This window comes from Amphiura filiformis, chromosome 18, assembly GCF_039555335.1.
Source record: "Amphiura filiformis chromosome 18, Afil_fr2py, whole genome shotgun sequence".
In the NCBI taxonomy this organism is placed as follows: Eukaryota; Metazoa; Echinodermata; class Ophiuroidea; order Amphilepidida; family Amphiuridae; genus Amphiura; species Amphiura filiformis.
The window spans coordinates 5,531,929-5,554,122 of NC_092645.1; the positions used below are offsets into that span (position 1 = coordinate 5,531,929).

The window sequence follows — 22,194 nt, forward strand, 5'->3', positions numbered from 1 at the left end:
CTACCCTTGTGGATGATGGAGCTTATGTCTTCCACAGTTGGAGTATGAGTTCCAAATATAATAGACAATAGGGTAACTTCCATTTGAAATACTCACTCCAGTTGTGGAAGATATAGGTAAAGTCATACAGGGCCGCCGGTTCTGGGCGTTTCTGTATTGTTTAGAACAATAGCAACCAGACAGAACTGCCCGGAACTGGCAGTTGACCGCCGGTCGAGTTTTGATTTTGTCCCTTAATGACTTTGCATCAGTTTTATTTCACGTATTGTGAAAAATCTAAACGTTTTGCTTAGACCTCGGAATATTCTTTGAGGCTACGCCCCTCAGGATATTTCTTGGTTCCAAAGCAAAATGTTTAGATTTTTCACAATACCCTCAAAGCAACTGATGTCATTAGGATCCACAACATTCTCATCAGCCAGGGCACAATTCTTTGACCCCAATACATTTGTACATTCATTGAATGACCTTTGAAAATTTGGGTACAAAAACTCATACTTTGCAACCTGAGGTCAAATTTTGCACTATGATTGTTTAATTGAGGTTCAAACTATGCCATTGGGTTGAGGCCATTGTGGTCCATGGTGTGCACTCATTTACCTCTAATTATTGCATCTTTACCTTTCAATTGTGTAATTTTATAATTTTCAAAATGGCATAAGCAGTCCTTAAACTTGTACAAACTTTTTCAAACAAAGTGCAATAATGCCATGCATTACACACATTTTTGGCTACTAAATTTTGTGTCAATTTTGTTATTTATAAACAGGCACAGTCAAGTTTGCTCAATCGGTATAAATTTGCAACTGGCATAGACTATGGTGAAAGTTTATGCCTCCACAGTTTCTATTCTTTCTCGTGGAACAATTGAGCTATATAGCTTGAAATTCTCTTTTAAAAGGAAATATAACTGTCACAAAAGTTAAAGTAAAGAATAAAGACCAGCAGCTAAGGTAGCAAGGTACCGAAACAAGGGAGGAAAAGTTCTAGAGAGAAGAGCAGAAAACATACAGAGAAGATATCTTACACTTCCCACAATGCATTTCAACCATTTCAAAATTTTGTACTGATTTGCTATCTAGTGCAACATTGGTCGATATCGATGGTGATGAAATGTACCTCAATGAACATAGCACATCCAGATCTTGCCAAATATGTTTATTTCTTGACTCTCGACCCATGTTTAGTCAGCTTATTCTCAAAATTAAAACAAAGGAGCCTGATTATAAACTAAAGGTCCGTTCATACTACCACCGCATTTGCGATGCGTTGCTTTGAGTTGCGGCAAAAAGTAATCGATATATCGATATCGCAAAGCAACGCATCGCAAATGCGGTGGTAGTATGAACAGACCTTTAGAGTGTCATTTGATGAGATGAGGGGATATATACTGTTGCAAAGGATTGTGGGAAGGGTAAGATATCTTTTCCCTGGAAAACAACACCCCTAGAAAATATAGATACAAACCAAGAAGATAATAAGATGGAATAAGAGAAACAAGGAAATAAGAAAGATACAAATATTATCGTTCGGAGAAAGAAGTATACAAATAAAAGAAAACCGAAAGTGAGATAAGACAATATCAAATGGAAGACAGAAATGAGGAAGTGAGAGAAAGAAGAAGAGTAAAGAGATTAAAAATTTACAACGAAAAGACATAAAAAGAAATTAGATGAAGCGAAAGTTAATTTTTTTTAAATTGTGTAGTATGAGATTCCTCTCTTCAGAAAAAGGTGTGCATCTAGGCCATCTACTTTCTGCACTATTGTTTATATTATCTGTTGAAGTTCTGGCATGTAAAATGAGACCGAATAAAAACTTAACTGCCATAAACTTCCTCTTCAGAGTTATTATAAAATAAAAGTGATGTTAGTGAAGTGTATGGTGGTGTGTGTGTAGCATGTTGGTGCTTGCAATCACTAAGGATGTTAACCAAAAGAAGGCATGTGTCTTTGGGGGTAAAGAAGACAGGAATCCCATGTCTTCTTTAGGATGGGTGCCTTAACCCTGGAATTATGTAAACTTTTGGGCCTCATATAACTGCTAAATTGTTGGTCTGAAGTATATAAAAGTGTACATTTTGAGAATGGCAAAGACTTGATGAGTTCATCTGTGATGACAAACTTCGGAAAAAATTTTTCATTTTAATTTAAAAAAAAATTCTCGCCCAAATGTTTTCGGACCATGTAACAAAATAATTCTCTAGTTTTTTTTTAAATTTACTTAAAAGTAGCCATGTACAGTGAAACAGTTGTGAATATATAGTATGTGGCTGCGATCAGTCGTAAGTAGACTGTTTATATTAAGTAAATAATGCTAAGTATTGTTCAAGAAACAAATTCCACATCTCGGTGAAACATGCCCGAGGTAACATATCAGAGTCTTATCAGAATCCTAATTTATGGACCCATGTTGTCGGTGACACTGGACCAAAATGACGTAGGTATGACGCACAAATAATTTTGCATTCCAAATTGTTTTGGCAGCTAATCTTATCTTAATGTTACACTTTATGCTAACCAAGACATGCTAATCCAGTTTAAATCCATGATTTTAGATATAGGTCTGCCAGGTTATCAATTATTCTAATGCACATATTAAATATATAAAAAAAGGCCCCAACAAACCTCAATTTCTTTAACCCCATGAGAACTACCTGCCGATTAGCCAAAAAGAAGTTTTCATTTTCAATTGGACCAATCAGAAACATTGTTAGAATAATTTCACCATGCAAAAAAATTGGGGTGAATTATTTGCAAAGCTCTGATTGGTGATTAAAATGAAGATATCATGTAATTGACCAATCAGAGGCAATGTGAGATCGGCAGGTAGTGCTCAGGGGGTTAACTTTAATCAGACCCAAGCCACATGTGTATGTTATTTTGTTTATAATAAATACACCATTATTTCAGCTGATTATGTAATTTGACCAAATACTTTTCAAGAAAAGGGGATTTTAGAATAATACTAAAAAGTGAAAAAGACTAATTTTTTTTTTGACACATTTCTAGAGTAAATTTCCAGGGTAATTAGATATACAGGGTGAATAAAAAAGTGCAATAGAGCAAAGAATATAATTATATTTATACATGTAAGAACCAAGTTGAACTTTCTCATTATTGAAAGTTTCTATAAATGCTGCACTCAGTAGTCACCTTCTGTGAAAAAATGAAGTGAATCGCAACTACTGTTTAATTTTTATGAGTCCTTTTGCTGTTATACCCAATTTCATTATTTGTCCACGAGGTACTATGTATTTTGAATGAGAGTACACAATGCACGATAAAGGCACCAGCTCTGAAACTGACTTTAACTTAAATAAGGTTGATTTTTATGTTATTTTGATTTCTTTTCTTTTTTGGTTCAAACAAACTTTCTAACATTACTTTAAGTCCTTCATACTTCTCTCGACTCCAGCTCCAGTTTTTTGGCTCTTAGCGGAGCTAGTGAGCCTTAGTCATTGTAGTCAGTGAGGACTGTATTTTTGCTACAAATTTTGGCCACTTGCGTTCTTGCTTTTTATGCTAAGGTTTCTTTTGTTAATGATATTTGGCTTTGAAATTACATTCCAAGGTTTGCTTAGTTATTTAGCAATCGATTGCACTCCTTTAGAAGTGAATTTGGGGTGGGGAAAGTACTTATTTTGAAGTGAGAAAAGTCAAAAGTCGTCATGAGAAACAAGTCATTTCTATCGCTTTTGCTTGGTTCCCTGTATGCGCTAGAGATTATTTTGGTCTGAGTAATTTAAGTTGTGAGATCATGGCGGAATTGACGGATTGCACTATTTTTCTTTGGGAAAGTGACCTTTTATCATGAATTTTTGCGGTGATCTCACATGGATAGAAACGTGATTGGATGATTCCTTTGTCCAGATTGTTTATTGAGTTCTCGGGAGTTTTGTTACCATGGGACAACACTTCAAAATATTTAGAGACCAGCGGCGTAGTAATTTAATTAAATGAACGCTAAATAACCAGGGTTGCCAAAAAATTCAGCCCGAATCGCAGGTCAAATAATCGAAAAGTCGCCCAATTTTTTTTTTTTTTTTTTGTATTCTATGGGGCAGGAAATTGTCCCGGGGAAAATCTTCAAAAGTCGCCTAATTGGGTTACCAAATCGCGGGTTTGACAACCCTGAAAACAACGTCTCGACAGCGAAGGTCACATCTGGCTATTCATTATCATTGTTTGTCTAGTCCATACAGGACCAACGCAATATTTAGTACTAATAATCAACGCCGTCAGGCGTTGGTCCTTATAGATTGAGCTCTACCCCAGCAGCGCAATCGAATTACCATAAGCAGTGATCTGAACCAACCCAGTTAATGACAACGTAATAACTCCAAATATGGTTGGTAACCCCGCCCATCATTTAACCGCATCTGTTATGTAACTGGGACAAGTACGCTAGTCATCTCAATCGATTGATTTTGAGATTGCATGGATCAAAACACTTCACACTTTTAAAGTAGCTTGGTTTACCAGTGTAGGCCTAAATCGTGATATCATATTGATTTATTTTGTAAAATCAGTGCAGTCATTATATTAGTCTGGTTCTATTTTGGAAATGTGCTTATATAAGCATCAAGCGGCAAGTTGGAACTCCGTGACCCCCAAAAAAGACCCAAAAGACCCTCAAACACCCTACATACTCATAGTCATATATAGGAGGCAAAAATTAAACATGCTCCATATTCACTAAAAACATGTCAAATTATTTGTCTGGGTATAAGGATCACAGTGTAACATATTTGCACTCAGGACACATAGTTGCCAAGTTTTGAGGCTCGACAGGTCCAAGGTCAATTTGCATGCTAGGGATGAAAAATTAAAAGTTACTCCGATTTTCGACAAATGGTTGCAAACTGACATTCTTCAAGTTCAAGGGATTCTTAGATTAATCACTCAATCGTTGGATCATTCAACCAACCAATAAAGTATTCAACAAACAATCAAGAAAACAATCAGAATTATTTAATGAATTGATTGATTAATCATTTAATTGATATGGTCATCCTATCAATCAATATAATATAATAATAGAATCACAATAACTTATTAGATTGATATGAATTAATAGTCAGTCAAGCATTAAACTACTCAACAAGCATCAATTGATAATCATTCGCTTGATCAATCGATCAATTATGATTATTAACAAATTACATTGTAGTCTCGTAATTAATGTACCGTATCTTGGTGTTAAAATATCAATCAATTAAGTAATCGAGTCAAGCAACCACTCAATTTATAATCAGTCTCTCAATTGGTAGGTCTTCATGTCTTACACTAGGATCCACAACATGCTCATCTAATGAGGGCACAATTCTTTACCCCCAATACATTTGTATATTCATTGAATGACCTTTGAAAATTTGGGTACAAAAACTCATACTCTGCAACTTGAGGTCAAATTTGCACTATTGAGTATTTAATTGAGGTTATTGAACTTTGTCATTGGGATGAAAATCATGGTATTATCCCCCTTAAAGTAAATAAATAGGTGAAACCCAAAGTTTTTATGAAGCGTGTGTCCTCCAATTCTATATTTTTCTTAAACATGTTAAACGAATAGGCCAACTATCACAATTAATAGAGGTTGTGCATATGACGTATCATACCGTAAATATGGTGGACTCCTCAGTTCGAGGCTCTCCCCGCACATAGTGCATAATGGCGGAACCGTGCAAGTAGCGAATGGACTGCACTGCACTGCCCAATTATTACGGTGAAGAACATCGGTTCAAATCCTTTGTTTGTAGCCAATCAATAATTTCAAGCACAACCTCTACAAAAATAGTAACGAATCGTGGTTAACCAGGACAATATTAAATGTAGTGATGACAAAAGGAACTGATTGTGTGCTACCTACAGGTCAGTGAACTGAGGGTAAAACCGAGTATTATAATATAATAGCATTAACACATATGCAACTGAAGAGGATTAATAATCAATTTTGTTACGCAATACTGGTGTCAATCCCAAGCTAGAAGCTAGTGTTCTGGTAGTAGGTAGACACCCACTGATTAGCTATTGATGATATTCAGTCGATCGGATTGGCTGAATATCATTAGTAGCTGTCAGTAGGCGTGGTTAATCAGTTTGACATTTCCCCCGACTTTCCGGGAAGGATTTGTCGAATGTAGAAGGACCCACGCCTGACGGCGTGGACTATCGTGATTAAATGGAGCGTGGTCCTCCTTGAAGGACTATGTTTGTCTGGCACGCTTTCTACAGCGTGGGTTGGGAATTCTGAAAATCTGTAAAATTACAATTTTATGGAATATAGGGTGGGTTTCTAAAAAGCGTGTGAGCAATATATAATTATAAAGCGTAGGGGTAACGCTACCAATTGAAAAAAAAAAATATAATAAAGTAATTTGATGATCTGTTGAAAAACATTCATATTTTCTTCATAAATCTGGAAAGAAAATGTCAAAAATTAATTTGCTGATGTTTTCAATTCATACGACGTCACCTGTAGTAGAATCGACGCCCGTGAGTTTTATGAATGAATATAATTTTCAGTCTCTACATCAGTCGCTTTGGCCCGCTTCGCTCACACTAGAAGTGGAGCGATCCGAACCACAGCGGCCGTAGAGAGTATAGACTGACGTATTCATGTATTCAGGATCTCACAGGTATCTCAGCCTTTTGCCCATTTGGCCATGTGTTACTTTATGATAAACAATCTAAAGTCGTATCTTTTCGATGCAGTTGCAGTGATGCAGTTTTGCCAACATTTAATATGTCGCAAATGTTTCAGATGAATAAGAAAATCATGAGTGTTTGATAGATGAGGATAAATTCTGCATCAATTCGGATTCTGAAATGGATTGATGGCGCAGATAATGATAAAATGGACCCGAAGTGACTGTATGAAACGCCGATGTTCAGTCTTCCTAATTTGATAAAGTAATGCTGTAAACAATCTAAAGTCGTATCTTTTCGAAAGATGATTGCAGTTTTGCCAATATTATGTCGCAAATGTTTCAGATGAATAAGAAAATCATGAGTGTTTGATAGATGAGGATAAATTCTGCATCAATTTGGATTCTGAAATGGATTGATGGCGCAGATAGTGATAAAATGGACCCGGAAGTGACTGTATAAAACGGCGATAGCGCCGATGTTCAGTCTTCCGAATTTGATCAGTAAAGTAATGCTGTAAGCTTTGGTCACAAACACTGCATAAGGGGTGGTGCAATAATTATGTGTACCCCCGGTGAATTATAGGGGGGCAAAGATTTTTGGCAGGCCAAAAGGGGGGGCAAGCATTTTTGGCAGGTCAAAAGGGGGTCAAGCGATTTTTGGCAGGTCAAAAGGGGGGCAAGCAATTTTGGCACAGATATTTTGGGCACTGTTTCTATATTACGCCCTAAAAGGCGAGGGAAAACGTTAGGAACACGCTCAAATATGCAAAATTTCCTGCTCGCTGCGCCCGCATTATTATGTTAAGACAATTTACGGTTTTAAATTCGGGTTCCCCAAAATCTTGCATGTGTAAGGGGGAGGCAAGATTTTTTGGCACATCAAAAGGGGGGGGCAAAGGTTTTTGGCACGTCGAAAGGGGGGGCAAAGATTTTTGGCACGGCCAGAGGGGGGGGTGCGATTTTGGCAGACCATTTTGAGAATTCACCCCCGGGTACACATAATTATTGCACCACCCCTAAGGGTGGGGGTTCAATTTTTGATAAAAAGGGTGTCTGTCTAAAAAGTGTGGGGAAATATAAATGGAGGGGTTTGACCCCTGACAAACGCTCAAATTTGTAGCTGCTACAACTGATCATCACTATTTAATTCACTAGAATCTGTTTGTTTGTCTGTGTCTGCCTCTTCTCTCAGATAGGTATGTTCATAAAATTTTGAAGTTCAATATTTTTAGCTGAAAGTTCTTTCATTTGAAAGAGAATCAAATTACCTAAACAATAAGGGGTCAATCATGTTTCTAGTGCATATACTTTTGAAGTTACAGACAAAAATAGTGTCACCAAATTGTCCAAAATTTTGTGTGTGAAATTGTGACAGCAGGCACATGTACAATGTACACTACTGTATGTGACCCCAGATGACCTCCTATTCTTTACTGTAAGAAAGCTGTTTTGGATGGTCTTGATTTACACACAAATTGCTTTTTATGCTTTTAACGAGCGTCCACTTGGTGGAACATAGATTGCACTATGTGATAGCTTATGAATCCATTATTATGCCAGTACCAACATAAGTCAACATCACTTAGGTTTTGGTTGTCAAAATTAATTTTTAGTAATTTTTTCCATTGAGCCCCACAGTAAAGCCATTTTTTGACTGTACAGGCACATTCCACTTCCCTATGGACGAATAGCGCCACCTATAGTGTGTGATGTGAGCCTGACTATCTCAGAGACTAGTGTAGTAGTAGCTCGTTCACGTAGTGATTCCGTTGTCCCACTGGCCTACAAAACTTAGATTGCATGGCGATCGGAGTGTTATCGTCAGAGCACTAGCATAGTAGGGGAAGCATGTTCCTCAAACTTGGTGGGTGGATGCATCTTTAGTACAACAAGTCACACATACAATATTTTCTCAATTCGAATTTTATCCTTTCTGGGTATGACTGTTTGACTGATTTTGTTACCGTAAAATTTGTGTCAATTCCCGATATCACATGACATAATAGTACCGTACACTATAAATGCACCACATTTTGTAGGCTCCAATTGCTGATTACATAAATGAGAACAACTGGTAACCAGCGGCACTGTGCAGTACCGGTCTGTTATTCAATTGCGTTGTGTGTGGGTTATGTGTATTTTATGTGTAAAATGCCTATGCGGCGAGGTGATCCACCCAAAAAACAAAATCATCGTATAGTCCCTGGTACTAGGTGCATCTTGACCCCAGCATAAGTTTGTATTGGTTAGTGGGTCAAGGTCACCTGAGGTCATCCAGGGGTCATCTGAGGTCAAATTTGCAAAAACTGTTGTAGGGGCATGAAACCGTGGGTACAGTCAACATTTGGAGTCAAATTTCGGAAGGTCATCCGGGTCACCCAGGGGTCATCTGAGGTCAAATTACTAAAAACTCAGTATGGGCATGAAACTTGGTGGGTACAGTCAACATTTAAAGTCAAATTTTGGGAAGATACTAAAAATTGTCGTATGGGCATGAAACTAGGTGGGTACAGTCAACATTTGGAGTCAAATTTTGGGAAGGTCATTTTGAGGTCATCCGGGGTCACCTGAGGTCAAATTACTAAAAACTGTCGTATGGACATGAAACTTGGTGGGTACAGTCAACATTTGGAATCAACATTTTGGGAAGGTCATTTTGGGGTCACCCAGGGGTCATCTGAGGTCATATTACTAAAAACTGTTGTATGAACATGAAACTGGATACAGTCAACATTTGGAGCCAAATTTTGTGGGGTCGCATGTTCCTCGAACTTGGTGGGTGCATCTTGACCCCAGGCAGAACAAGTTTGTATTGGTTAGTGGGTCAAGGTCACCTGAGGTCATCCAGGGTCATCTGAGGTCAAATTAGCAAAAACTGTCATATGGGCATGAAACTTGGTGGGTACAGTCAACATTTGGAGTCAAATTTTTGGAAGGTCATTTCAGGGTCAACCGGTGTCACCCAGGGGTCATCTGAGGTAAAATTGCTAAAAATGTCGTATGGGCATTGGTGGGCACGGCCAACATTTGGAGCCTAATTTTGTAGGGTCGCACAGAACAAGTTTGTATTGGATAGTGGGTCACGGTCACCAGAGGTCATCCAGGGGTCATCTGAAGTCAAATTAGCAAAACTGTCGATGGGCATGAAACTTGGTGGGTACAGTCAACATTTAGAACCAAATTTTTGGAAGCTCATTTCGAGTCAGCCAGGGGTCACCTGAGGTCAAATTACTAAAACTGTCGTATGGGCATGAAACTTGGTGGGTACAGTCAACATTTGAAGTCAAATTTTTAGAAGGTCATTTCGGGTCATCTGAGGTCACCATTTAGAGCAAAATTTTTGGGAGGTCATTTCGGGTCGTCTGAGGTCAATTTAGATGAATTCTAATAGTTGCCAAGGCTTTCTATAGTTGTTGAAAGCTTCAAATACTAAAAAAAGGGGATTTTAAAATTTTGCAGAACAAATCATTCTTGCTGGTTCAGTAGTAATTTGCACAATAATGAATTATTTTCAGATTTTGCAACTAATAGTAATGCGGCAAAAAATAATAATGCGGAGGAGGAAGATTGACCACCGCATCGAGTTTCAAGGACCGTATTGAATATTTGTAGGGGAATTTTTTCAAACTGAAGGTTTAAAAAATTGACCGACCTACCAACCTGTTGCGCATTCGACTCCAAGAACAATTGCTTTCCCACAAAAAAAGCGTAGAGCCACAGCGCCATTGGTGCTCTTGTTTAAAATCCCAATATGCCCAACTTACTGGATATTTTGTAATTCACTCCACTTCAATTTACACGCATTTCATTTTGACATTTGAAAAACCCGCCTACAAATTTGTATGTTTATGGTAGAGAATTCATAAACATCTTTAAAGTAAAGGTAAAATGAAAAGAGCAACAAATAATGTTTCTTCTCCTTAAACAAGACCAAGGGCAATAACTTTTTGGGTGTTCCGTTTTATTTCAATGCGAATGAGGTTAAGAAAATGGCAATTGTTCCAAATTTACCTTACACAGAGTGGGCTGACATTCAAATTTTAGATGTCTCTTGGACAAACATTAAAATTGGGTATCGCTATAAAATGTGTCATAAAAACAAAACAGTAAATGCTAATTCCTTGATTTTTTCACACAAGGTCACTAATGGATATACCATTATAAAATGTTTTAGAACCTAAAGGGTTCAACTTGGTTCTTAAATAAAAATGGATTCTTTTCTCTATTGCACTTTTTTGACTCACCCTGTATAATATGCCTAGTACCTTTATGCATGACTGTCTGAACCATTTATTGTTAACAACACAATTAGTTCTATGTAGTTTCTGTGTCACAATACTATCCCTTACAGCCTCAGGGCTTTTTGGCGACGGGAAGGGAAAGAAGAAAGGAATAAAGAGAGAAAAGAAAGAAAGAAGTTGTTTGCTCTGGGTGGGATTCGAACCCAAGACCCTCGCATGCCAAGCACACAGTCGGCAACACCTTGCCACGGGTCTTGGGCTTCGCTGGCCAGCGAAACTGTGCCTATATATCACATAGGGCGATTGCATCATCACACCACATGGAATGCACGCACGAACAGCGTATATATCATGTAGTATTTTGTAGTACACGGTACGGTTAGGGTTAAGGAAGCATATATTGCGTTTCGATAGTGGTAACCTAACCCTAACAGCCTCAGGGCTTTTTGGCGACGGGAAGGGAAAGAAGGAAGGAATAAAGAGAGAAAAGAAAGAAAGAAGTTGTTTGATCTGGGTGGGATTCGAACCCGAGACCCCTTGCATGCCAAGCACACGGTCGGCGACACCTTAAGGACTTCGCTGGCCAGCGAAACCGTGCCTATATATCACTTAGGGTGATTGCATCATCACACCACGTGGGATGCATGCACGAACAGCGCATATATCAAGTAGTATTTTGTAGTACACGGTACGGTTAGGGATATAAGCGAAACAATATTTCATGGAAATGCTGCAGTCCCATATTACAAAGACCCTGAGAAGATATGGTTAAAAAAAAAAATTGTTATATACTGAATGTGATATTACTAGTTAGCTAAATCCTATTCCTGTAGTTAATATAACTGGCAATTAAAGACAAATTCTAATATTTTTGCAATTTAAAGTTGGTCTTAACCCTGGAATTGTGGAAACTTTTGGGCCTCATAACTGCTAAATTGTTGGTGTAAAGTATATAAAAGTATACATATTTAGAATGGCCAAGACTTGATAAATGGCCAAAATGCTCATTTTGGCCCCAAATCCAAAAATCAGTTTTTTTGGCCCACTTCTTTTCGTTCAATGTAACCAAAAAAATTATTGGGCCAAATTGTTTTCTTATTAATTTTTAAAAACTAGATGGAAAATATCTGAAAATATTAACAGTTTTTTTATTTTACACAATGACCTATACACAAAAGGAATATATTCACGGTAGAAGCTTGGAATGCGAAAATAAATGTAGCACGAAAATTCCCACTTTAACAGTATTATATTTGACTTTTGTATTTCAAATTTTTCAGTGTTCCAAAACATGCGGTGATGGTAACATTACAAGAGAAGTGACATGTTCATCATCATACTGTGATCCCAGCAAGAAACCTCCGTCTTTCAAACCATGTAACCAAAGCCCGTGTCCATCATGGTCCCCTGGATCTTGGTCTAAGGTAAGTGACATGTTCATCATCATACTGTGATCCCAGCAAGAAACCTCCGTCTTTCAAATCATGTAACCAAAGCCCGTGTCCATCATGGTCCCCTGGATCTTGGTCTAAGGTAAATATAGTTTCTTTTTGGCCGTCCAGATTTTTTTCTCTCCATAACATGTTTGTTTATTTTGTTTTTGTATTAACCCCCTGAGCACTATCTGCCGATCTAACATTACCTCTGATTGGTCAATTACATGATATTTTCACTTTAATCACCAATAAGAATGGAGCTGTGCAAATAATTCACCCCAATTTTTTCGCGTGGTGAAATTATTCTAACAATGTTGCTGATTGGTCCAATTGATAATGAAAACTTCTTTTTGGCCAATCGGCAGGTAGTTCTCATGGGGTTAAACTGTTTTTGATAGCCTTTACCATTCGATCATTGTAATGATATCAGGCTAAAAAAATATAATGGTTTGTCTCAAAGCCCATGGCAGTTTCAAAAACAAATGCTGAATGCATTTATTTTTTTAATTTCTAACTTAATTTTAAATTAGATGTCATTTGCAAGTGTTCAAAAGTACACAACATAAAATTGTGGTTCATTTACACAATTGAAGTACAAATATCAGTTGGGTTTATATCCAAACAATGCAAGTGTCAAATCAGATATATTTTTTTTTGAGACATAGCATTTTTGTTTTTAGCCTTATGGTAATAAATATGAATGTTTACCCATTGAGGTAACCCCAATCGAAATCAACACCCTCTGTATGGAAAATTAAGGTTATGTTTTCCATAGGGGGTATATGGATTTCAACTGGAATAGCCCATTTCTGTGTCCCTACAAAGTAAATTTAGGGGCTTTGGCCATTCAATTTACCTGAAGGGACCACTATTGGGGTTATCATCCATTTTCAACAACTTATGAAGGAATATTTTTTATCACAATCAGAACAAAATTGCAAAATGTAATAGAACTATACTACAAAAAAAAAGTATCCTTACACTTTGAAAAATAATCACAATTTCAAAACTGAACCATATTGGGGTTAATTTGTTTTTATAATAGATGCACTATCTAATCTGGCACAATATGACACCCCATTGAATCCAATGTGACTCCAGTTTTAAAAGTGACAAACTGACCTATACAAGGCGCAAAAAGATTCCAACAAGCGCAACAAAGAGACAACACAGTTTCTTCATGAAGCTTTATTTAAAGCAATATTTATTTCAGTCTTTACTTCTCTGTACTTTTCATAACTTCCATTATATTTGTCAGCTCTTGTGTTTCAGTCTTTTTTGTTCCTTTTGTTTTAAATTAAAGGCACACACAAATTAGCCATTTACCATTCTCAGACCAGATGTCTAGTCAGTGAAGTTTTGAATAGGCCAGTTTTTCACTTTTAAAACTGGACCTTCGTCTTATCAAATGCTTGTAACTTGAAGTCACATTATCTCTCCACCATTTATTCTAAACAGTGTAGTGGACCATGTCATATACAAGAGCGTGATGTTCAATGTCGTAGCAGATACGGTGCTCCTCTTCCAGATAGTGCATGTCCAGCAAGTCCGCAACCATTTTCTGCGCAACTATGTGGTATGAACTGCCCTGCAAAGTGGGTACCACAGAAATATAGTAGTGTAAGTACAATGATCTTCAATAGCTGCTGTTTGTTACTTTGTTTTTGTCAATTGCCCAACATATGCCAAATCTAACAATATTCCACATGGCAGCTATTTCAGATCGGGTCTTGATAATTAGGATCTTCAGTGGCTGCTCTTTGTTACTTTGTTTTTGTCAATTGCCCAACATATGCCAAATCTAACAATGTTCCACATGGCAGCTATTTCAGATCGGTCTTGATAATTAGGATCTTCAGTGGCTGCTCTTTGTTACTTTGTTTTTGTCAATTGCCCAACATATGCCAAATCTAACAATATTCCACATGGCAGCTATTTCAGATCGGGTCTTGCGAAGAAAGATCCAGCTTCAATAGCTGCCCTTTGTTATTATTACATTTTACCAAGTGCTCAAAATGCCAAATGTAACAATACACCACATGGCAGATATTTCAGAATTGGCCTAGAAAGATTCCTCTGCAATAACTGCCCTATGTTACCTTAAAGCCATAATGTGTGAATTATTCTACAGCGATGCCCTATCGAATTTCTACTTTTTGCATGATTGTAATGCCCAATAGTGTACTAAAATACCATATGAAAGACTAAGCATGAAGTGCTTTTGAAAAATATTTTTATAATTAAACCGGTCCAAGTTTACTGATTGAGTGATGGCTACATGGCTCGTGCATGTGTATCATTGAATTAGTGATGTATAAACTGTGTGTATTGCTATTCGTCTTTTCATACGTCCCAGCTGTGTGAAGCTCAATAACGACCAGCGAGCTAATTCATGCATTGATGATAATTATAGGCCCTGGAATGAAATAGCAATTTTCTTTGTTTGACCTCATTTGTTGGTTCGAAATTAAAATTAAAATTTCTTTACAATTTTAAGTTACCGGCGCCCTTTGCTAGTCAAAAAATAGAGGGGGCACATGCCCCCCTAAATCCGCACCTGTCTGCGCTTTGTATCCTCTGGCATTAAGGCGCATTATAAGTGCCGTGTTACTTACTTCTTACTTACTTATTTGTTCATATTCCCTTGCATTGTTCTAAGTGAGGTATCCAATAAACACATAGTATGTATACCTTCTTTGGTTTACAGTGCAATGGCTCTTGTGACAACGCATTTCGTCAGCATAAAGTGCTCTGTCTCTCACGGCGAGGCTCATTAATTCTGGACAAAACATGCCCGCATTGGAATAGACCTCCTTCACGTGAAGTCTGCACAATGTCCCATTGTCAAGTTAACTCACCACTCTCTGTGAGACAGAATGTAAAACCAAGGCCACGGCTGGCTAAATGGCTGACAACAAGCTGGTCACAGGTAAGTTTATTGGATTCACTGGTGGCCTGTGCCGACACACACTTGTTACTTTTATACAGGAATCAAACTGAAGCAATTGTTCAAACCAGGCTAAAAAGCCTATGAGCATTTATGACCTCTATGGTCATTGAGCGGTCACTGAGCGATCGCTGAGCGGCGTGGCGCATGCACATTGTACACAGACGAATACAATCACGGCTTGCAGTCAGCTAATACGCAAAGATTGTCGCTGGGTTTCAATATGATTTTCAAGTATATGCTCGGAACTGCAGATGTTTACAGCATTGCCTATGTAAGCGTTCACGCAACGAGAAGGCCTTGCTTAGGTTGGCATACACGCGATGCGACCCCGGGGATGCGACTCGACAGCACTCTGTCTGTTGGGGGTTGCTATAAGGTGCACACCACCAATAATGGTGGTTGGGCAATGATTAGTAAAAAAGGAAAGGAGGGATGAAAAGTGGATTCATGACAGCTCAAGAGTTTTCCTCATGTTGTGAAGGATTAGTTCGACAAAGTTCAATTGAGAGTTTGTGAAATGCAGTTTACTTTGCCGTCTTAATAAATTTGTCTTTTTACACAATGATCATGACAATAACAAAAATTGTCAAATTTGAATATAATAAACTATTAAAGGACCCTTCAATATGTTCAACCCCGCACCTTCCAAGGTTCTGTCGAGCTTGTTTTCATTCAGATGCATGGAAAACATTGAGGAGTAGAATAAAACCTTGGAAAGTTAATTGCAGCTTAGAAACAAACATCACAGCAGAGAAATAAAAAGGCAGTGTCTGTTGCAAGATCAAAAATATGTTAGGATTAGGAACAAGATTAGGATTAGGGTTAGGATTTGGGACAGGATTATATTTAAGATTAGGGTTAGGATTAGGGACAAGATTAAGGTTGGGATTAGGGACAAGATTAAGGTTGGGATTAGGGACAGTATTAGGATTGGATTATGGACAGGATTAGGGTTAGGATTTGGGACAGGATTATATTTAGGATTAGGGTTAGGATTAGGGACAAGATTAGGGTTAGGATTAGGGACAGTATTAGGATTGGATTATGGACAGGATTAGGGTTAGGAATAGGGACAGGATTAGACTTAGGATTAGGGACACGATTAGGGTTAGGATTAGGGCATGATTAGGGTTAGGGTTTGGATTATGATTAGGGTTAGGATTATGCTTAGGATTATGGTTAGGATTAGGATTAGCTTACACACAATTTTTCAGCTCAGAAACAAAAATCACAGCACAAAACTGAAAAGGCAGCGCTCTGTCGCAACAGTAAAATGTATGTTATTCCTTCATGTAATTTTACACAAAATTAGGATTAGGGTAGCCATATGTTTCCTCTTTCGAACGAATGAAGGAATGACTTGGGTGCATGCATGAAAGAAAGGGAACATATTTGTTTATATTTAAGAAATTTTCAAGATGTAATATCGCAAAATGCAAAGAAAATAAAAAACAGAACCAAGGAAATCCCCGATTCATAAACATGATAAATGTTCAATACAATAATGTAAAGTGAAAGATTAAAACACAAATGTTTGGATAAAGAATTTCAAATGTTAACCAAAAATCTAAGCAAAATATTCTTCACCACTTTCATCAGTAAAAAAACCAAGAAATTTGAAGTGAAGAAAACAAGAAAAAGGGTAGCAAAGATCAGTAGCAATGAAAACAAGTTCTGGAGAGAAGAGCAGGTTTAAAACCCCAGCCAATAAAGATACAAACCAAGATAGAAAAAGAGAGTAAAAACAGAAAAAGCAGGAACAAGAAACAAGCAATTAAGTAAGAAAGATCAAGATAATATAGTTCCAAGAAAGAAACAAAGAATACAGAATTAAGAAAACTGAAAGTGAGAAAGAAAAGACACACAAGGAAGTGAAAGAAAGAAGAGTAAAAGAAATTCTAATTTGCAATGAAAGGCAAGAGATGGACAGATAAAATGAAGCGAAGTTGCATTGTTCAAAATGGTATCGTATCATATTTTTCCTTCAGAGAAAGATGTACATCAAGGCTGTCCACTTTCTGCTCTATTGTTTATATTATCTATTGAAGTTTTGGCGGTAAAATAAGATAAGAAATTGTATAAAACTTCCCTTAAGAATTATTGTAAAAGTGTAGTATGTATAGCAATGTATAAGGATGATATTACACTATTTCTATCACATGACCAGGGTTCGATTTCAATGGTATCGGTATCGTATCGCTAAATGCATCCAATCTGGACTTTCGCAAATGTGTAGCACAAACTGCAATGCAATTATTTTTAGACTATAGTATAAAGCTTACTTAAGGGGTACTACACTCCTCGATAAATTTGTGTCTATTTTTGCAATTTTCTCAAAAACTAATAACACAGTGGTAACAAAAGTTAGGCATATTATAGGGGCAAGAAATTCAATTACTACACTGGAATTTCAGTGACTCAAGACAAGCGGTTTGTTATTTATGATCAGAAATAAGTTACTGCTAGGATGTACCTCATTTCCTATCATATATACTGAACCGCTTGTCGTGAGTCACTGAAATTTCAGTGTAGTAATTGGATTCCTTGCCCCAATAATATACCAAACTTATGTTACCAGTGTGTTTTAATTCTTTGAGAAAAATGCAAAAATAGTCACAAATTTACCATAAGGGTGTAGTACCCCCTTAAACCTGAAATCATCATTAACTGATTTTGCATTCTAAATTCACATTTAAATTTCATCAAAATGGAATTCCAAATTAAATGCCAATGTGTTGTCATTTACATAGATTGCAAGCCTTGTCAAATTAATGTGTTATTGTTTGAACAATGAGCTGGTATACCATCAACAAGCATATAATGGGTAAAGAAAGTTCGCAACAGGTCATCAACCCAACGCTCATGGCCTAAACAAATGTAAGGCGGCCATCAAAATGTGGGGCGGCCAAAATACAAACAAAGAACAACAATACAAGTTTCTACAAAATGGGATGGGCATGGCCTCCCCGGCCACCCCGCTTGCTACTGCCATGCCAACACTTCCGTCCCATCCCATAGGTCCGGTCCATAGGGCTAGTTCAAAGGGTAAATTTTACTGAGAACGCAAAATTAGGTCAATACTCTTAAGTTTAAATCATGCTCTCAGTATTTGTAATGGTGTACATATTTTCACAAATCTTTTATGAATATTCATGCATTAAATGATGTGAATTGGGATGTCTAAAACTAATGTTCTTGTCATAACAAGGCTGCAGTTGATATCACTAACAATTATCGCAGGTTTTCTCCGGGATCTCCGGTTTCCTCCTGCTTTCTAAATATTTTGTTATCAAAAAACTTCCTTCACCCAATGGAATTTGGGGAGCTGCACAGCTAATTGGTGGATGTTACAATCTAAGTGCGGATAGGTCTGCTGATGCGATCTGATTGTGATGATTCACCATGGCAATGAGGTTAGAGCGCTTTTAACCCTCTGAGATCTGGGAAAATGCGCTAAATAAATCCTAAATTTATTTATATAAAGGGTGGAGGTCTAGACTATGTAAATAAAAACAGTACCTTGGTAAGAAGTACCACAAAAATGATAAAGGTGTTCTGACCCCTCTGCCAACAGTATGGTATATATCTTTTCTCTAGTCTTTTTATCCCTTTTCTCCGTTCCCCTTTCTCCCTTTATTTTCTTTTCTTTTCTCTCTCCTTGTATTTTTTATACCGGGGTGCACCCGTTCAAAAGAGGCTGTATTCGCTACTGTGAATGTTCTTATTATTGTTCTCTACTGATTTTTTTTCATCCATTATATTTCAGTGTTCTCGTACATGTGGTTCAGGTTTAAGAACTCGCAGTGTAAAGTGTTACCTGAATGGCGAGCTCTCTAATAGTTGCAATTTGTCTGAACGACCTGATTCGTCCATGCAATGTGCAAATCCAGACTGCCCTGTGCAGATAAGCAGTAAGTATAGCCAAATATTAACCCCATGAGAACTACCTGCCGATTGGCCAAAAAGAAGTATTCATTATCAGTTTGACCAATCAGCAACATTGTTAGAATAATTTCACCACACAGAAAAATTTGGGGTGAATTATTTGCAAAGCTCTTGGTGATTAAAATGAAGATATCATGTAATTGACCAATCAGAGTCAATGTTAGATCGGCAGGTAGTGCTCAGGGGGTTAATGCCCCTGGAGGTACTCAAGTTTGGTTTTGGTAGGCGTGTGCAGAATTTGAAAGTGGGCTGATCAATATACCAAATTTTCAAGAAATTTTGACTCATCAGTATACCTAAAGTCAACATTTTCGGCCGAATTTAACCCAAATTGTCTTAGTTTAACAAAAAAATCCCCACAATTTTTTGGCTAGATTGAAGCAAAATTTGGCTATTTTTCGAACAAAATTGAGAAAATTTCAAAATTGATATACCAAAAGGCTGAAATTACTAATATATTTTAACTGTGGGCATTTGAAAATTCACAAACCCCAATTGTGGAAGATGTAGAGACTAGAAAATATACAGAGTATTCACCTAGTCCCTGTGCTTTGTATGCTGTGAATTCTTGCATATTTGTGAGGGCCAATCATTCGATCATGTATGTCTAACAAATCATGCCAGTGTTGTGTGCCTTCACGTAATAATATGATAGGACGTTGTGTGTCTTCGTGTTCATGCAAAAGACTGTAAGGAGCTATCATTTTCTTCTGAGGGGGTCATAGAATTTTTAGACCAAAAATAGGGGTCTATTTACCTTGACAATTAAAATGTGCACACAATCTTTCGTTATATAATGCAAAATTTTTGCGCGCCTTCTCGGCGCCTTTGTTCCGGAAATGGATAATTTGTCTTGAGTCCGTTTACATGGTCTAGGTGGAAGAGGGGGTCATAAAAATTTTTGACCCTAAGATAGGGGGGATTGTAAAAAAATTAGCTCCTGATAGGAGGGTCATAAAAAATTGACTCCGGTCACCGACATATTTGGGATTCCCACTTCCAAAGAAAATGTTAGCCCCCTAAAAATACATGGTATGTGTGTAGTAGTTTCGTCTATCGCACTTCATGGCATATTGGCCCTCATTAATGAGTGAACTTGACCTGTTGGTGATTAGTCTGTACTAGGGCAGCCAAATAATAAATCCCCTGTGTTAGTCTATAATTTGGTTCACCTCAAGTTCGGTAGTGACGTCAATGCTTTTTTGCGGTTGCGCCGCAAGCGTGCCGACAAGCCACCCCTGTACGCGTGCGTGGCCATTCAGTGCGTTTTAACTTTACGCGCGCGATTCGATACTGCGGCGAGCAAAAGACGCACCTACATCACTACCAAACTTGAGGTGAACCAAATTATATGGAAAGATGACAATACTCACCATTTTTGTGTTTTGTATTAAAATACTGGAAATTAGGAAATCCACCTCGTCACTGGGCAGGAAAAACCTCATATGTACTTTTGGTCATTGAAAATGGATAAAGCCTTGTAGGTGTAGACTTTATATTAAAGAGGTTGCTTCATCCATGCTCAAGGGCCATAAGTACATGCCGGAAACACCTCATATTTACTTTTGGCCCTTAAAAATGGATAAAGCCTTGTAGGTGTAGACTTTATATTTAAGAAATAAAGGGTAATGCATTATCCTTTACACGAAAATAATGTGTCCCAGGCAGTAAAAACGTCAATAATGGGTGAGGCGCATATTTAAATGTTTTTACTGCCGAGGACACATTATTTGCGTGTAAAGGATAATGCTGCACCCTTTATTTCTATTCTATTACCAGAAAATAGTGCAATTTAAAGAGAAAATATCATTTTTTTTTTCACAAATATTTTAAGTTGCTTACTTCAAGGTGGAGCGCGTACGCGTAAGTGACAGCGCGTATCGCGAAAATATTGCACGCGTAACCAAGCGTGATGCTGTGCGTAGAATGTGTTACGGCGCTTGACCCATTATTGCAGAATAATGGGCTCTCACGTGACGCGCTTCAACCAATCACAGTGCTTGCGATTTTTTCCCACAATTATTGCACTGTTTTTAACACCCTGGACACTACTGGTCATCTAACAGCATTTCTGATTGGTTGATAACTTGAAATGCTCATTTCAATTGCCAATTATGATTAGGCTTTAAACTGTTTATGGTCAATGATGATCTTATTAACTCTCCTTGATTGGTTCAAAATTGGACACAATATTCATTTTGGCCAATCTGCAGGTAGTTCTCATGGGGTTAAGTATACTTGAGGGTAGTTGAAATTAAAAAACCTATTGGAACTGATAATTTACTATTTCAATGTAATATAATAATTGGAACTTCACAAAGACCCTATGAGAACTACCTGCCGATTGGCCAAAAAGAAGTTTTCATTATCATTTGGCCCAATCAGCAACATTGTTAGAATAATTTTACCACACAAAAAAATTGGGGTGAATTATTTGCAAAGCTCCATTCTGATTGGTGATTAAGTGAAAATATCATGTAATTGACCAATCAGAGGCAATGTTAGATTGGCAGGTAGTGCTCAGGGGGTTAACATATTTTCTTACTATTTTCAGCATGTAGAGACAGTCCAACAGCAAACTGCAGACTTATTCTGTCAGCCAATCTGTGCCAGTATCAGACCTACAGACGTACATGCTGTTTGACATGCCAAGAACCTGGACGCAGATGAGGGACAGACAGATGACTGTGTTCCTCCAAGGCTATAACATTGAAGCATATACACTAGTAGGCTGTATGTCACAAAGGGATCAGTGGAGGGAGGGGGGGGGAGTAAATTGCAGACTTATCCTGTCAGCCAATATGTGTCAGTATCAGACCTATAAATGCTAAGTACTAGACGTACATGCTGTTTGACATGCCAAGAACCTGGACGGAGATGAGGGAGGGACAGATGGCTGTGTGTTCCACCAAGGCTATAAACCGAGAATCGCATACATTTGTAGGCTTTATGTCACAAAGGGAACAGTGG

General features: G+C 37.7%; 1 protein-coding gene across 1 annotated transcript in view; it reads left to right on the top strand.

The window, feature by feature from the left end:
- The window catches only part of LOC140139788 (ADAMTS-like protein 2), a 106,150-nt gene extending 84,185 nt beyond the window's left edge, over nucleotides 1-21,965 (top strand). The window contains exons 14-18 of the mRNA XM_072161500.1: nucleotides 12,174-12,317; nucleotides 13,788-13,949; nucleotides 15,037-15,258; nucleotides 19,046-19,190; nucleotides 21,779-21,965. Coding sequence (XP_072017601.1) covers nucleotides 12,174-12,317; nucleotides 13,788-13,949; nucleotides 15,037-15,258; nucleotides 19,046-19,190; nucleotides 21,779-21,894 — 789 coding nt within the window. The 3' untranslated portion in view covers nucleotides 21,895-21,965. The remainder of the gene's footprint in view (nucleotides 1-12,173; nucleotides 12,318-13,787; nucleotides 13,950-15,036; nucleotides 15,259-19,045; nucleotides 19,191-21,778) is intronic.
- The last annotated feature ends 229 nt before the right edge of the window (nucleotides 21,966-22,194 follow it).